Source organism: Oryctolagus cuniculus, chromosome 6, assembly GCF_964237555.1.
Source record: "Oryctolagus cuniculus chromosome 6, mOryCun1.1, whole genome shotgun sequence".
Lineage (NCBI taxonomy): Eukaryota > Metazoa > Chordata > Mammalia > Lagomorpha > Leporidae > Oryctolagus > Oryctolagus cuniculus.
This window is the reverse complement of record NC_091437.1, coordinates 88,615,429-88,631,685: the sequence shown is the minus strand read 5'-3', so window position 1 is coordinate 88,631,685 and position 16,257 is coordinate 88,615,429. Positions and strand designations below refer to the sequence as shown.

The 16,257-nt window shown below is 42.6% G+C and overlaps 1 protein-coding gene across 3 annotated transcripts in view; it reads left to right on the top strand.

Annotated features, from left to right (window-relative positions):
- Nucleotides 1–3,474: 3,474 nt before the first annotated feature.
- TTPA (alpha tocopherol transfer protein) overlaps nucleotides 3,475–16,257 on the top strand; it is a 39,565-nt gene continuing 26,782 nt past the window's right edge. For 2 of the 3 annotated variants that reach the window (XR_011389114.1, XM_070075096.1), the window contains exons 1-2: nucleotides 3,475–3,821; nucleotides 10,960–11,113. Coding sequence is in view for 2 of the 3 variants with exons in the window: in XM_070075096.1 (XP_069931197.1) it covers nucleotides 3,618–3,821; nucleotides 10,960–11,113 (358 nt within the window). In the remaining variant the exon portion in view is untranslated. The remainder of the gene's footprint in view (nucleotides 3,822–10,959; nucleotides 11,114–16,257) is intronic. The other variant, XM_002710502.5, reaches the window with a different exon arrangement.

Here is a 16,257-nt window from a genome sequence, read left to right as displayed (position 1 = left end):
TTTGGGGATTAAACCAGAGGATGGAATCTCTCTCTCTCTCTCTCTCTCTCTCTCTCTCTTCCTGTCTCTGTAACTCTGCCTTTCAAATAAATAAAATAAATCTGTAATAAAATGGAAAATGGAATTAAAAGTTAAATTTATTTTGGTGCAAACATCTTTGAAATCTGTGGATAGTTTTTTAATAATATGCATTTCCATGAACTTTTGAAGATTCTTCCTATGTCTACACTACCACTTCTCTTACCTGTTTTGTTTTGCCCTCCCTCAATGGTGTGTGCTTTTCTATCACTGGACTGACTACATGTATTGGAATTGCCTCCCATTCCAGTTGTAGACACCACCACTTCCACTGCTGCCTCTTGTCCTATTATTTAGGAGCCACCTCTCATGACCAGCTGGGCTTCATTAGCTCCATTTTCATGCAGTTTATTGGGAATCAATCAGTCAACATTATTTTGTCTTAGAAGACAGTAATTACTGTTTCTTGGAATGCAGAACTAACAAATCTGGGCCCTACATTGACACATATGTAGCTCATGTCCAGAAAGGGATACATGGTTCTGGCTAGATAATGTCCTTGAACATTCCCTGAACTTCTGTCCCATTTCAAGAAAGCAGAAGCAAATTACTAAGAACCAGCAGGAAAGTGTGTCGACTAAAAATTTTTTGAATAAGAAAACATCCTATATAGACACTTAAAATTGCTCCAGAAGATTGGCTTCCCTTTTTAATTATTCAGAGTTCTAAGAAAGGCATTGCATAATCAACATATCTTTTATTTATATATTTTTTAAACTTGTTTTTTAGATTTATTTTATTTATTTGAATGACAGAGTTACAGAGAGAGGTAGAGACAGAGAGAGAGGACTTCTATCAGCTGGTTCACTCCCCAGATGGCTGCAACCAGAGCTGTGCCGATCCGAAGCCAGGAGCCAGCAGCTTCTTCTGGGTCTCCCACATGGGTGCAGGGGCCCAAGGACTTGAGCTATCTTCTACTGCTTTCCCAGGCCTTAGGAGAGAGCTGGATCAGAAGTGGAGCAGCCAGGTCTCCAACTGATGCCCATGTGGGATGCCGGCGCTTCAGGCCAGTGGCTTTAAGCCACAGCACCAGCTCCAACACCTCCCTAGTAGTCCTTTCCCTCCCCCTCTCTCCTTCACCTGGCAGAGGTTCTCAGTGCAAATGCTAAGGCCAAGCCCAGGGCCTCTTTGCCCTGTCCAGTCTCCTACGTAGCTCTCACAGTTCAGAGGTAGGTATCTCTAGCTCTTTTGTATATTTTATGTAGACTTAGACACTTCTACTCCAGCTGCTTTCCATCTCACTCCAAGTAGAAAGCTTAGAATCACTAGCCCTCATCTGTATTACGTTCCTCATTGCTTTCTAATTGGTTTTACTTTAAGGGCTTTTCACCCCCCTCCCCCGCTTGGAATAGAAGTCAGTGTCTAAAACCTGTAATCCTGGATATTCTTGAGCATGCGCCCTCAACTCAGTGTGCTGTCTATTCTAATGACATTGTAGGCACTAGATTCTGTTTTATTTGTTTCCTCATAGCACTTACACTATATTTACCCATTTATCATTTTTTAAAAGATTTAATTATTTATTTGAAAGGCAGAGTTACAGAGAAGCAGCAGGAGAGAGAGGGAGAGAGAGAGAGAGAGAGAGAGAGGTCTTCCATCTGCTGCTTCACTCCCCCAGATGGCGGAAAACAGCCAGAGCCAGAAGCTTCTTCCAGGTCTCCCACGCGGGTGCAGGGGCCCAAGGACTTGGGCCATCTTACACCAGGCCATAGCAGAGAACTGGATCGGAAGTGGAGCAGCTGGAAGTGGAGCACTGAGCAGCGGCGACCATATGGGACGCCAGCACTGCAGGTGGAAGCTTTACCCACTATGCCACAGTGCTGGCCCCTACCCGTTTATCTTGTTTATTGTGTATACACACACACATACCCCACCACCACCTACACACTCCTAAGAATGAAAATTACTCACAGGAATGCTCTGAGGTTCTGGACAGGTAAACAATGACCTTTTAAAGAGTTCTTTCATTTATTAATTTAAAAAGATTTTTATTTATTTGAATTACAGGGTGACAGAGAGACAAGGAGAAGCAGAGACAGAGAGAAGCTTCCATCCACAGGCTCATTAGTCAAATGCAACAGCAAGGGCTAGGCCAGGTCAAAACCAGAAGCCTGGAACTCCATCTGGGTCTGTCACATGGGCAGTGGGGACCCAAGTACTTGAGCATCAGCTGCTGCCTTCCTAGGTGCATTAGCAGGAAGCTGGATTGGAAGCAGAGCAGCTGAGACTCCAATCACAAGTCTGATAGGAGATGTAGGTGTGACAAGCTGAGGATTAACTTGCTGCATCTTGCATGCCACAAAACCTGTCCCGTATTTATTAATTTGAGTGAGGGGTAGGAAGAGAGTGCTTTCTCTGTTGGTTCACTCCCCACAGGCCTGGCAGGGACCCAACTGTGTGAGCCATCACCTGCTGCCTCACAGGGTGTGCATTAGCTTGAAGTTGGAATGCGGAATGATAGAATCCAGTCAGTCCTCTGATATGGGGTCTAGGCGTCTTAGGCAAATGAAGCACTAGGTCAGATGCCTGCCTCAACAACTCTTTTATTAATGAAGGACTCTGCAGTCTCTCTCCATACCTTCTGAGCTCCTTAAAGGCAAGGATTTGGCATCATAACTTATCCCTACCCACCCGACCCCACCTCCCACCCCCCACCCCCGCCACGAGTTCAGTCTTTACCTGACTCATAGTATACATTTAGTAGAAATTTGTTTCCTGAATTCTCCCTTAGAGAGAGAGGTGAATTCTAGCATAGTTTCAACCCATAGAAATCAAGAGGTGGCCAGTTCAATAGCCTTCCAGGTCTCCACACCATTTCCCCGCATTATTTCCATTACCCAGGACCCCATGGAAGCCATCCGCCAAGGGCTTCGGGCTATTTGCTGAGAAACTAGACATGGGCACGGTTCAAAGTGGTGCCAGGGGAGCCCACTGAGCTTATATGGCGTTTAAAAACCTTTTTCTTTTTAAATTTTGGCGCTTACTAGACATTTATAGTTATGTCCTTAATGGGACCAGGTGCCAAGAACTACAGGGGAGGAGCAGTGAGCTTGTTAAGGTGGCATTATGGAAGGAGTGTTTTCCAATCCGTCCCTGCAATAGAGACTGGGACTTTAGGGAATGAAGGAGCGGGCAAGGGCGCAGTAGCCATAGGGCCATCAGAGTTTTTGTTTTGTTTTTTTTGCCAAGCCTGCTGCCAACTCCAAGGCTCTAGGAAGAAAGGAAGGAGGAAACAAAAACATTTCTTCGCCGATGATTTTTTTTTTTTAACCATCCCAAGTAACTTTTTGCCACCGGCTCCTCAGCACTGAACCAGCGGTGACCTCTTTCACCGGAGGAACGCTCGGGGTATCCCACCCAAAGCCACTGCAGACTTGAAGAGCACCCATGGGAACACCACCCGGCTCCCTTTAGGAGGCAGCTCTCCTCCCCGCCCTACAGGCCGGGCAAGCGAGCCACGGGAGGAGGGGCGAGGTGAGGGTGGCGCGGGGTTCGCTCTGGTCCCGCTTGCCAGGGCTGCGGCGGCGGCGGCGGCCGGCATGGCAGAGACGTGGCCCGGGCCCGCGGCCGCGCCGCAGCTCAACGCGCTGCCGGACCACTCGCCGCTGCTGCAGCCAGGCCTGGCCGAGCTGCGGCGCCGGGCCCAGGAGGCGGGCGCGCCGTCCGAGCCGCTGCCGCTCACCGACGCCTTCCTGCTGCGCTTCCTGCGCGCCCGGGACTTCGACCTGGAGCTGGCCTGGCGGGTAAGCGCTGGTGCCTGGCGGGTAAGCGCTGGTGCCCGCCGCGCTCCGCCCTGCCGGCCGGGCTGGGTAACTGCGCCTTTGTCCGGAGCACCGGCTGCCTCCTGGCTGGCCTAGCTGACTTCGCGTCGCGAGGCATCAGGCGCAGGCCCTGGGGCTTCGGGTGTTCGGGGGATATCCCGCGCTGTTCCTTTCTCTAGGTCCTGGAACGGAAAACCTGGAAAGTGCTGCAGCCCCCAGTGTGGTGGCACGGCCGATCCTAATCACTGGAAGCTGCTCTAGAACCAGTGTGCCGAGCTTATGTGCTTTGGGGAAATGCCTTCCTCTCCTTGGAAGAACAAAGTAACAGGTGACAAGCTGGAAGCGCAGACTGATAGCACCTGGGCAGATAACTCTACTTATGCCGGGGAAATGAACTTCCCGGTAAAATTGACAGCCTGTAGCCCCAGCGTAAGGAAATAGGCTTATTAGCAGCAATGCTTGGGTGGCAAGCAGGAAAGCATTCTGATGTCTATTGTGCGTCTGGGGACAGTTAGGGGCGACATGGGCCGGTGCTTCTGTGTTTCCAGGTATGTTACTGCTGCTTGAAGGGCTGCTGGAGAGACAGGACTGGGAAAGAGAGATGCGACCTTGATTTCTGTCACTTGAGGCTCAGCGTCTTATCTGTTATCTGGTGAGAAGAACACTGCCCAGTTGGCCCGTTAGAACAAGACGCGCACACCTAGCCCAGGGCGCAGTGCCTGGTGAGCACTCAGCCACTAGCCAGGGTGCAGCCCTGTCTCCAAGTTGCCTTGCTCGGTCAGTGTTGGCAATGCAAGCTGGGTGTCAGGGAAGGTACAAGAAGTCCACCATATCTTAGGACGAGAGTTTTTAAAATTGTTTTAAACTAACTTGTATTGAAAATGTAATGAGGATGGAATAATCCAAATAATACAACATGGTGAAAAGCACAAAATACGTTTCTGAAAGTAACCCCTCTAAAGGAACAAAGTTCCCTACTGCAAACTTTGCAGTCAGGTACTCAGAGCCTGTAACAGTTTCCCTTTTCTTCCAGAGTTTACGCTAATACAAGCAGGTGTGCATTTTACATCTGCCTTTCTTACCTGGGGGTCCGACCATATCAGCATCTAGGCATACAGCTTGCTCCTTCCTGGGCTGCTGTCATCCCCCTGGATGGCTATGTGAACGTTTTATCTAAGCATTCTCCTCTTATTGAACATTGTACCAGGGCTGCCATGCATCACAGTTCATTTCCTCATTCAGTGATGGCTTTAGGAGCTCCTGTAATTTGCATGGTTGTGTACAAGATGCAGTAAATAAGAGACTGTGGTCTCTTCTGTCACTGACTGGTCATTCTAGCATAGCTTCATCTTTGTGCATAAACAAGATTATGTCCCTAGAGAATAAATTCAACCTATGACATTTTTGGATGAAGGGAACTGTGCATTTTTCAGTGTTGAGGAATGTAACAAACTGTCCTCCAAATTTTTTTTTTTTAAGATTTGTTTATTTATTTCGAAGAGTTACACAGAGAGGAATATAGAGATCTCCCATGTGCTGGTTCATTCCCAACTCTGCAACAGCCAGAGTTGGGCTAGGCCGAAGCCAGAAGCCTGGAGGTTCCTCCAGGTCTCCCAGGTGGTTGGCAGGGCTCAAACACTTGGGCCATTTTCCACTGCTTTTCCAAGGCCACTAGCAGGGAGCTAGATCAGAAGTGGAGCAGCAGGGACACGAACTAGCACCTATATGGGATGCCTGCATTATAGGCAGAGACTTTACCCTCTATGCCGCTATACCGACTCCCCTCTAAAGATTTTGCACTAATTCTATCATTCTGATTTATATAATGGTGTTTTGTTCTTTCCATATTATCACATACACTGTATGATTAAACGCCATGACTTGTGTGTAAACTTGCTAGGTGAAAATAGTCTTTCACTGCTGTTATAATATGCATTTAGTTAGTTATAAACAAGGTTAATCCTCAATTGTACACCTAAAATTTTAAAATTATTTTCCAGTTAACTGCCTGTTTTTGCCATTTATAAATCATTTTTATGTTTTATTTATTCCTAAAATACCTTTATGTATAAAAGAAAGTAGGCCTTTATCCTAATTTGTTGCCTCTTAGATTTTTAATTTATTTTCATTTTATTTGAAAGGCAGAGAGAGAGAGAGAGAAAGGAAAAAGAGAGAGAGACTAAATCATTCCCAAAAGCTTGCAACAGCCAGGGCTGGGTCAGGCTGAGGCCAGGAGCCAAAAACTAAATCCAGGACTTTCATGTGGGTGGCAGGGATGCAGCTGCTTGAGCCATAACCTCACCTGATGCCTCCTGGGGCAATATGTCAGATAGCCACAGAAGTGTCCCAACATCATTGAGTAATAGTCTAACATGCACTTGGCAGCTACTGAACACAAAGACATAATCTTGAGTTCTAGGAAGTGTGGTTTAAATGAGAGATCAAACACATATATAAATCTATGTATAAAGATAGCTAATATTATGAAATATTAGACTTACTGATATCATTTTCACTGCTGTTAAAATAACATTTACCTAGACAAATAAGTAAAATTCACTCCAGCCCCTGTGACACATATATACATACACCCACACATCTATGGTTGTGTTTTCTATAGTCTTTCTTTTACTGAATTGTTTTCATTGCACCATGCCCTTGAGAAACTGACTAGCAGGAGAATGTGTAAACCCACTGGCTAGAAACCAGGTTTCTGGCTGTGACCTCTTTGCCTTACTTTGCTGCCAACTGGAGAGGAATGGGTAAGGATGAGAGTGTAAAATGATCTTTTCATTTTCCTCCATAATAGTAGTTAACTCATCTCAAAATCCTTTATTTGTAGTAGAAAAGCTCTATAGGCTTTGTGTGAAGCAAACTTGGCTAGTGTCTCAATTGTATTCAAATTTTTCATTATTAATGAGAATTGTAACATGTTAATAAGCCTTTAAAATCCTAACAGTTAATAGCTTATGGAATGCCAGGTACTTTGGTAGGTAGGGTTTGCATAGATTATCTCATTTTCTGATTTTAGGAGAAACTGAGATATAAAGAGTAGGTTGGCTGCAGTCACATAGCTACTGAGTGCTGGAGCAGGGATTGGAAGTTGTTTGATCTCAAGTACATTGCACTGCCCTCTTGATTTTAAAATGAATGTTTAAAAAACCCTGAATTTCTCTGTCCTACATATTCTTATTAATTCTTGCCTTTAGCAAATGAATAGCCCGGTTCCTTATACTTTTCTTCCATGTGATGTCCTTTAATTATCTGTATGGTTTTCCCAAAGACTTTGAAGTTTTCCAAATTTCATGACTCTCCCTGCTAATTTCTCTCTAAATGAGGATGCTTTTTATAAAATTTATGACATGTCAACTTCAGTCTCCATTCTGCCCCTGATAGTTATCGCCCTTGAACAGATGTACAGTTTCTCAGAGTTTTACATTTTTATCCATGTAAGAGGGTAATAATAGTTATCTCTCAGGGTACTTGTGAAGAAGAATTGAAATGATGCCATTAAACCCATAAAAGTGGCACAAACATTGCTGTTATTTTGTTTGAAAGCACATGAAAGCGGGGAAGATGGCTGAATGTTTGAGCTCTTGTCACTCATGTGGGGAATCTGGATGAGTTCCTGGTTCCTGGCTTTGGCCTGGCCTACGCTTGGCCATTGTGGCAATTTGGAGAGTGAACATGCAGATGGAAGGTCTCTCTTCTTTTTTCTGTCTGTCTGTATCTGCCTCTCCCTTCATCTCTGTCACTATGCCTTTCAAATAAATAAAATAAATCTTTTTAAAAAGTGGGGCCATAATTGTGGTGCAAAGGTTTTAGCTGCTATCTGCCATACCAGCGTCCCATATCAGAGCTACAATTTGAGTCCTGGATGGTCCATTTTCAGTTCAGCTCTCTACCTGGGAAACCAGTGAAAGGTGGCTCAAGTACTGGGGCACCTGCCACCCACACAGGAAACCCAGATGGAGTGCTAGGCTCCTGGCTTTGACTGGGTCCAGTCCTGGCTACTGCAGCCTTTTGTGGGGAGTCAACTAGCAGATGGGAGATTTTTTTTTCTGTTTTTGTCTCTGTGTGTCATTCTGCCTTGCAAATAAAAAGTAAATAAAAAATTTAAAAAGCACATTAGTAATGTAAAACTACTTTATTACAAAGCAAAGTTATAACATTTAACTATTTCTTATAATTTTTGTACAAAATAGGCACCTCCCAATAGTGAATATTCATTTACATCCAATTCTTTTTTGGTGGAAATAGAATATTTTAGAATTGTTTTAGAATTGCTCATAGCAGGTCACATCATTTACATAATGTATTCATGTCAGCCGTACTTGTGAATTTATTAATGGGAGAGTAATGATCGGGGGCTGGTTATTGGCCTAACAGCTAAGACACCATTTGGGTTGCCCACATCTGATACAGAGAAATGCTTGGGTTCACGTCGTCGGTCTACTCCTAATTATAGCTTTCGGCTAATGTGCACCTTTGGAGGCAGGAGATATGGCTCAGGTAATTGGGTTGCTGCCATTCATGTGGGAGACCTGGACTGAACTGGCTCCCAGCTTCAGCCTATCTCAGGCCAGGCTGCTGAGGGCATTTGGGAGTGAACCAGAAAATGGGAAGTCTCTCTCCCTCTCTTTCTCTGTCTGAGTGTGTCTCTCTGCATTTCAAATAAACAAAATCAATTTAAAAAATTAAAAATGATCAAAGATTCATGTTTAGATCTTTCAGTCTGCAAAAGTGAAGTGTCAGAGACATAAAAGTGTTTTGTGAGTGCTTGAACTTTCTTCAGGTGTGAGGATTCAGCTAATTTACTTTTGCACTGAGTAATTCTTTCATTCCACACGTTTCTATCTCTTGCGAGCCTAGCAATCTGCAGAGATGAATAAGCTGAGCACCTTGCATCTAGTACCTAAAGATCCCTTTTGATGAAGGAACAAACTTTATCATTCCACAGGAAAATAAAACAATTATTTCTGTATAGTTATTAATATGCTGTTTCTGGCATTTTACTTCAATCAGCATTAAAAAAGACTGTTTTTATGTATGAGGAAGCTATCAGAAAGGTAATGAGATTTGTAAAATGTGATTAACTCTTATGCTAATGTCCCCTGAGACCTGGAAGAGGGAAGAGAAGTTTATCTTATAGAATAGAATGAGTATAGCAGAGTCTACAATGTGTCTGTTGTTCTTATTGCCTTTGGAAAGTGCTATGTAGGTCACCAATTATTTCTTTGTTAGCAAACTGAATGGCTTTTTTTTTTTTTTTTTTTTTGGTTGGTATTCTTTCTTACTTCTCTGTTGCATTTAACTCTTAGCAATATCTTCTTCTTTTTTAAACTTATGAAGTTTATTAAATGCAGAAATGAGAGAGGGAGAGAGAGAGAGACACCTAAAGAAAGAGACAGACAAAAGCCAGAGAGGGTAGGGGTTGGGGCTGGGAGAGGGCAGAGCAACATAGCTCACTTTTTCCTCTCTTCCATACACCATGGTGCTGGTTCTGTCAGTTTAACCAGTTTCTTTCTTTCCTCAGTCTGTTCCAGAAAAACATTTTTCAAGGTGCAGAATTTCATCCTGTATAAATTTTCTTTGTTATGTGTATTTTCCTCAGGATCATTAGTATTTTTTGTGGTTACAATTACCATATTTATTTAAATGATTCTCAAGTATAGAATTGTTCTTTTCTTGGCTGAGGTTGTGGCATAAAGGGTTAGGTTGCTGCCTGCAATGCTGGCATCTCATATGAGCACTGGTTCAAGTCCCAGATGGTCCCTTTCCTATCTGACTCCCTGCTAACGCGCCTGGGAAAGCAGTGAAAGATGGCCCAAGTGCTTGGGTCCCTGCCCCCCAAACGGGAGATGGGAGATCCGGATGAAGCTCCTGGCTTTGTTCTGGCCCAGCTCTGGCTATTGTGGTCATTTGAGGAGTGAATCAGCAGATGGACAATATCTCTCTCTCTCTCTCTCTCTCTCTCTCTCCCTTTCTCTTTGTAACTCTGCCTTCCAAATAAATAAAAAATATTTTTTTTATTTTAAGAAAATTGTCCTTTTCTTGGATCTGAATGGCATTTTCCTGATAGAGCTCTTTGAACTCAAAACAAATATGTTGTCATTTTAGAAAAATGGATGCTGAAAATTAAAATATAATTTGTAAGTGCACAATTTGCTTTATTGTGATTCATGCTATGTTAGCAATATTTGTATGGTTTGCATAGTTTGGTTAACCATCTCTGGTAATTCTTTTGGAAGAAAAGAAAATAGGATTGCTTCAAACTATATTTTGTCAAAATCTAATATCCAGGTGTACTTACTGTTCCTTGTGCACTCCAAAATCATTTAATTGATTTCTGTTAAAAAAAAAGTCTAAAGGTGATGTTTCAGTTATCTTTTGTTAAATAACAAATGACTCCAAAACTTAATGTGTTCAAACACTACTATTTTTCTGTGATTCTTCAGTTTGGAGAAGACTCAGTGGGGAAGGTTCCTCTCTGCTCCATATGGTATCAGATGGGAACTCAGCTGAGGTCAGGCTATCCAGGAATGTCTTGCATCCTCCAGGGCTGATTTCTGCATGAACTGTTGTCATTCAGTAACCTTATGTGATATCTGGATCTCAAAAAGCAAATCTGGAAGGTAAAAGACTTCCTAAAACTGGGTGCATGGTCACCCTTGCCACATTCTATTGGCAAAAACAAAGCATGAAGCCAGCCCAGATAAAGGAGAAGGACTTGATGGGAGGAATGACATGTGTATGCCACATTCTATTGGCAAAAACAAAGCATGAATCCAGCCCAGATAGAGAGGGACTTGATGGGAAGAATGACATGTGTATGCCAGGAGGGAAGAATTGTTGACAGCTGTATTTGGAGACTATCTACCAAAGGAGGCAAGTGAAAATTACTCATTTGGATTTGTGATTAGCTCCTATCATCCAAGATTTTTCATCAAGGGAACTTTTCTTTTTTCCATAGCCAAGAAGACATAACATTACTAGAATCCTAATGTAGTAGATGGGAAGTTTCATACACAATGCCAAGGCTATCTTACTATTTTTTTTTTTTTTTGTAAAATGCTTACCATGTCTGCTATCTGTGGAAAATTTCATTTTTATTTTTCAGTTATTAAAAAACTACTATAAATGGAGAGCAGAATGTCCAGAAATAAGTGCAGATCTACACCCTAGAAGTATTCTTGGCCTTCTGAAGGCTGGCTACCATGGAGTCCTGAGAGCAAGGGATCCTACTGGCAGCAGAGTTCTTATTTATAGAATTGGTAAGTCACACACAGCTCTTCTTCACACACACACACACCCTCTCCCTTCTCCTGTCCTGGTCTCTCTTCCACCCTTCTCCTTCTTGCCTCCTCTCTTTCCATTTTTCCTTGGCTGCTATATACAGAATTTCAAATGAGTCCATCCTTCAGAATTTAAACTCTTAGGCTTTGAGTTAGTTTTACGCTGTCTTAACGTTCCCCCAATACAATGAAACTTTGGCAGTTGTGAGAAAACGAACAGAAACCAGTGAAAATTCTACTTCCATTCTTCAACAGTCTGTTGTTTAAAATAAGAGAAAAGGAACACAGAAAAGAGAAAGGTGTGAGAACGGACAGAGAGATCATGTAAAGTGTTTCAAAAATGCTTAGTAAGAAATACAGTTAAGAATTTTAAATTCTGAATTCTAGTGATAAAAGCTCCATGGGATCATGGATTTTGTTTGTTCTGTTCACTGATGAATCCCAGGCACTGTAACAAGGTCAAGTAATGGTGGGTACTCAATAAACATTTGAAGAATGAGCAATTAAATGACTAATTCAACAGCGCTCTTAGGCTGTGGAACAAAGGGTTCATTCCCCTGGAGGGCGGAGGGTACAGTAGGAAGGTAACATTCCTGGGAATTGTTGCACACACTTTATTTCATTAGCTCCTCTTTCTTTTTACTGCTTCCATTTCCCACATAGGTGTTCTTAGTGTTTCTTGCGAATTGATCTTTCTTTGTATGCTGTAACAAAATGCCATAGCCTGGTGGCTTATGAAAACGGAACTTTGGGGCCACTGCAGTGGTGTAAGCCATCGCCTGCAATGTCAGCGTCCCGTATGGGTGTCGGTTCATGTCCCGCTGCACTTCTGATCCAGTTACCTACTAATGGCCTGGGAAAAGCAGCAGAAGATGGTCCAAGTGCTTGGGCCACTATTACACTTGTGAGAGACCAGGAAGAAGCTCTTGGCTCCTGACTTTGGCCTGCTCCAAAGCTGGCCATTGTGACCATCTGGGGAGTGAACCAACAAATGGAAGATCTGTCTGTCTCTCCCTATCTTTGTAACTATGATTCTCAAATAAATAAATGCATCTTTTAAGAAAAGGAAAAACAGACCTTTATTTCTCATAGTGCTGGAGGTTGAGAAATCCAAGATCAAGGTGCCGGCAGATTGATTATCTGTTGAGGCTGTTTTCTGGTTCACAGATAGACATATAACTGTAATAGGGAAAGGGAATCTCTCTCTCTTTTACAAAGGCACTAATCCCATGCACCGGGGTCCTACTGTCATGATCTAATCACCTAAAGGCCTGACTTTCTAATATTATCATCTTGGGAATTAAGATTCAGAATATCAATTCTGGAGGGACACAAACATTCAGACCAATCCAGACCACAGCAATTGATGACTGATAGCTTTTGCCTCTTCCTTAGAACAGTGTGTGGTTAAAAACGACAGGTAAAGGAGACTTGCCCTGTTCCCAGTGCCTCTCATGGCCAGTGGAAAGGACAAAGATAACCAACATATGATAACACAATCTTGTGAATTATATTACAGAAATTCATATATCTTTAAAGATCTAAAATATTTACACATTTCCGTTTCTTACCTCCTTCTAGATACATACCTATAATTTGGCTGGTTGCTACCTTACAAGGAGACACTGTGTTTAGTTATTGAAAAGATCTCAGAAGATTGAATAGAATTATTCTGTATTTCGCCCTAGCTTATATGTTAAATAATGCTGTGTTAATCATGAATTTATTGTCTATAAAGCAGGTAATATAATGTCCTTTCTGTTCTTTTTTTGTTCTACCAGTGACAAAGGAAGTGGAATGAGCTCATAGCAATCAAGTTCCTTGAGCAACTTAGGAGTATGTCATATTTATCTGTAATTATATTTTAGCCATATTTAACAAATGAACCTATGTGTTATAAAAATCTACGATACGATACAGTTATGGTTTAGATGATAGCTTTGGTGTCTCCTAAAGATTATGTGTTGATCTCCAGAGTCTTAGAAGTTAACAAATGAAGGCTAGAACTTAATCCAATTATGGTGTCTAAAGATAAAGCCTTGGAAAGTGTTTAGATTGGAGTGGGTTGTTAGAGTGGAGCTCCTGTGATTAACTCATGGTGGCTTCACGAGGAGATACTATAGACATAGGATGAGTGTGCTCCACATCTCTCTACATCCTGGCCCACCCCCATATGATCTTCCCTCCATGCCTGTTTTGTAGTCCATTGCGCAACCTCATTAGACACCAGAAATGGTGCTAGCTGATCTTTGAATGCGAACCTCCAAAACTGTGCTGTATTTAACAAATGAACATAATTACCTAAGTAGTTTCTCTCAGACATTTTGCTTGTAGTAATGAGAAGCTGACTAATATACATGCCGAGTTACATTTCACTTTCAAATTACCAATAAATAATTCTCCTTTTTTTTTTTTTTTTTTTTTTTTAGAACTTAGAAGGCAACTTCTTTGCTGTGGTCTTTGTAAGATTAATTTTATTTATTTGAAAAGCACAAAGCGAAATAGAGAGAGAGACAGAGAGACAGAAAGAGAGAGAGAGAGAATCCTGTCTGCTAGTTCACTCCCCAGATTGCTGCAGTAACTGGTACTGGACCAGATTGAAACCAGGAGCTAGCAAATCCATCCAGGTCTCCCACATGGTGGGCAGGGCCTTAAACACTTGGGCCATTTTCTGTTGCCTTCCCAGGTGCATTACCAGGGAGCTGGATCAGACAGGAATTCAATCAGCACTCTGAAATGGGATGCTGGTATCGCAGGCGGCAACCTAACCTGCTGCGTCAACATCAGCCCTGCAAATACTTCTTTTAGTATGGGGCATGCATATCTTAGTATGGGGCATACATATGCTAAAATTATATCTTGTTTATCTGAAATCCAACTTTAACGGGTGAACTTATATTTTGTCAGGCAATGTATTCATAGATTCTAGAGACACAAAACTGAAACCTGTAGCTGATTCTTTCTGAAAGTGCCTAGGCTCTATAGTGTCTGGCTGAATTTTTTTTTTTAAGATTTATTTATTTATTTGCAAGTCAAAGTTACATAGAGAGAGAAGAAGCAGGGAGAGAGAGGGAGAGAGGTCTTCCATCTGTTGGTTCACTCCCCAATTGGCCTCAATAGCCAGAGCTTCTTCCATGTCTCCCCTGCAGGCACAGAGGCCCAAAGACTTGGGCCATCATCCACTGCTTTCCCAGGCCACAGCAGAGAGCTGGATCGGAAGTGGAGCAGCCAGGTGGGATGCCGGTGTCGAACCGGTGGGATGCCGGTGCTTCAGGCCATGGCGTTAACCTGCTGCAACCACAGTGCTGGCCCCTGGATTTTTATATTTCCTTATTTGTTCATAAATTTACTGGGAGAGTAGCTGAAGAAGTAAAAATGGCACCTTGGTAGTGAGAAAGCAAATGTGCTACTTTGGCAATAAAAAATGCTGAACCAACTGGCCCATTGTCTTTGAGTATATTACTTTATAAATGTGTTGCCTAAATCAAAAAAGTTTTAAAAATCAAGGAAATATGTAGCTTTAGTGCTAGTCAGAACATAGCTAATCTCCTATATGTTATGTTTTTTCTAAGATATAAAGAAGACTCTCAGGGTATCTTATGAGTGAAATGAAAAGATAGGATAAAGACATAAATTTTTTTTTAATTTAATTGAACTGTGGAAGGAAATCAAATCCTTTGTTGAAGAACCTCATTGAAACGACCTCCCTTGGGTACTATTTGTGGGGCAGTAAAAGCAGTGAGAAAATGCACAGAGCCTTTTCCTCCATGCTGCAGGGCAGCCCACAGTAAAACCAAGTGTTCGCCTTTGTCAGCTTCATGCCAAAGGGTGTGAGTTTATGCCTCTTGAGACCTGCTAATGTACTACAGCACCAAAAGCAAAATGTAATAGTGCATATTAACCTTTGCCTATGGCTTAGTCCTTATAAATACAGGTTGTGAAGCATGTTACCTGGATTGGAATATTAGCTTTGTCACATTTTAGCTGTGTGAAAAGCTATGTAGCTCTTACTCCATTTTCTGTGAAATGGGCATAATAAAAATCTACCATTTACAAATACTGTGAGCATTAAATTGTGTGTGTGTGTTTACCTAGTATACAATAAGCACTCATTAAATGTTAGATAGTTGCTAGAGAAGGATTTAAAATTTACTTTTTTTTTTTTTACCTTAATGGAATTTGTTTTTGACAGGCAGAGTTAGTGAGAGAGAGAGAGAGACAGAGAGAGAAAGGTCTTCCTTTTCCATTGGTTCACCCCCCAAATGGCCACTATGGCTGGTGTGCTGCAGCCGGCACGCTGCGCCAATCCGAAGCCAGGAGCCAGGCACTTCCTCCTGGTCTCCCATGCGGGTGCAGGGCCCAAGCACTTGGGCCATCCTCCACTGCCTTCCCAGGCCACAGCAGAGAGCTGGACTGGAAGAGGAGCCCCCAGGACAGAATCCGGTGCCCTAATCAGGACTAGAACCCGGGGTGCCTGCACCACAGGTGGAGGAGCCAAGTGAGCCGTGGCACCAGCCTACCCTAATGGAATTTAAGGTCTAGCCAGCACTATCCAGTAGAACTTTCAGTGATAATGACATTGTTCTATGGTAGCTACTAGCCACATGTGGCTACTGAACTCTTGAAATGTCACTATTGCAATGAAGAAGCTGAATTTTTAATTTAAGTTAGAATAGCTGATGTGGCTAAAAGTTCTATATTGGACAGTACAAGGCAGATAATCATGTTGGTTGGCTCAGAAATTTAGGTAAGATCTTTTTTCTGATCAGCAAATTTCAATCGTCCTGCTCACATTTTTCATCATTATAGTATTCATCCAATGTCTGTAGCTGTGTAATATTTTTAGTTGGGTTATCTGTGGACTGGTTATTTCAAATTCTTACCAGGATACTGAAGCTTTTACAAAGCAGGGACATCCCATTGTGCCTTCCTAGGAAAACTTCTGATGAACCTTTCTGGATCTCCAACTTTTACCTTGCTACTAGATATTCCAGTTAACATTTAAATCTGAAGGGTCAGCACCAAAAGAAAACAGAAACTCTTCATCACCCCACAAAACCCTCCATCTTCTACCCAACCCCCTGCCTTGTCATCACTCCACTCATCCTGCCCTCAGCTAAACT